At 36.4% G+C, this 1,842-nt stretch overlaps 1 protein-coding gene across 1 annotated transcript; it reads right to left on the reverse strand.

The window, feature by feature from the left end:
• Nucleotides 1–658: 658 nt before the first annotated feature.
• Nucleotides 659–1,039, reverse strand: LOC145089579 (uncharacterized). Its single transcript, XM_079028000.1, has one exon. The coding sequence runs from the start codon at nucleotides 1,037–1,039 to the stop codon at nucleotides 659–661; it is 381 nt and encodes a 126-aa protein (XP_078884126.1).
• Nucleotides 1,040–1,842: the final 803 nt, after the last annotated feature.

A 1,842-nucleotide genomic window follows, 5' to 3' on the forward strand; every position in this document is an offset into this window, starting at 1 on the left:
TACCCATGACCTTTCATTTCCTAGGATCCATGGGTTAAACACTCCATGGACTATCCATGAAAGCTTAGCCCAACCTAAATGAACTTGGCCCATTCCATATATATAAGAGTCCATATTTAATTAGTTCCTTTTGATCACTTAATTAATTATAAATTAATTCTTGATCAATACTAATTAAATAATATGATTCCATATTAATATATTAGAACTTATAATATATTAATATTAATCAAAACATACTATTCTCAAAAGATTATCCATATAAATTGTGTCGGTGATGTGCAACCCAAATGGACCATGCCGGGTCGGGTCAAGTACATACCAAATATAGTTATGGACTTAGACATTAATCCAACAGTAGTGACAAAGCAAAACACTATAATTGTTCATAAGTTCAAATTGGATTTCATATGTGTGAAATAGGATATTACCAGTAAAATGAACTTAAAGAAAAAGTTAGTTCTACATAAGTTACAATAAGAAGGAAACCTTCTTATTCACATTTTCGATTTCAAAGAGATATTTCCCAAGTTGGCAAGAATGGAAGTCTACAAGGAAGATTTTCGCTTTAACCCTATTGTCTTTTTAGTCGAGTGCATATTCCAATTTATAGATACCATTAATTATAGTCATGATACCATTACTTCATATAGGGCAACTAGAAACAAATTATATAATCGTTGTACATCATTGTAGTGCACGAATGAATCAAAAACTTGGACTTTTGTGCTTCCTCTATCAATGTCTGTTGAATCCTACCAGCAACGGGAACCCACACCCTGCCACCTAGATTCAACAAGCCCCGTCTATATGTGGCAAATGTAGAAATATGACCCTTGATCTTCTCTTTCTTCTGATTCTCTTCCTTCAACCCCTTAATCTCTGCTTCTTTGATTAAATCCAACAGTGGTGAAATAATATTCACCCGTAAGAATATGTCTTTGATTTGAGCACTAGTTTCCTTGCTATTTAAAACATCGACCACTACATTGGCCTTCCCTGGATGATACAACATCTTACAATCATAATCATTCACCATAGCTAAGCTCTTGCACTGCCTTATATTCAGGTTCTGCTGATCCATTAAATATCTCAAACTCTTTGGGTTCGTGTAAATGGTACACCATAGCCCATACAAGTAGTGTTGTCAAATCTTGACAATGAAAACCATAACCCCTACTCCAAATCATGAGTAGGATTATTCGCTTCATAAGGCTTGAACTTCCTCGAAGCGTAATCGATCACATGACCCTTTGCATAAGTAGTGAACCCAAACCCATAACCAATGCATCACAATCGACCACTAAATCATCCACACCCTCGGGAAGGGTCAGTATTGGAGCCTCGCATAACTTCTACCTCAGTAAAAGTCACCTACATCTCAGGATCCTATTGAAAAGTGACATTCTTCTTCGTCAATCGGATGAAAGGAATTGCGATCTTGGAGAAATCCCAAATGAATCTCTGATAATACCCTATAAAACGAAGGAATCTTTGAATCTCAAAAGGAGACTTCGAGACTTCCCACTGCATCATGACCTTGATATTTGTCGGGTCGACCAAAATACCATTTTGGTTGACAAGTATGCACCTCGTGCAACCAAAACTCACATTTAGAGAACTTTACAAAAAGTCTCTCCCTCCTCAAGGTATCAAGAACCTTCAATAAATGCTTCTTATGTTGCTCCTTGGTCTTAAAATAGACCAAAATACTATCAATAAACATAATCATTGATCGATCTGACATCAACATGTAAGCTCGGTTCATGAGACCCATAAATGATGTCGGTGCATTGGTGAGTCCAAAAGGCATCACCACAAACTCATAATGACCATAACGAG

Source organism: Lactuca serriola, chromosome 2, assembly GCF_051521515.1.
Source record: "Lactuca serriola cultivar US96UC23 chromosome 2, Lser_US96UC23_V15, whole genome shotgun sequence".
Classification (NCBI taxonomy): Eukaryota; Viridiplantae; Streptophyta; class Magnoliopsida; order Asterales; family Asteraceae; genus Lactuca; species Lactuca serriola.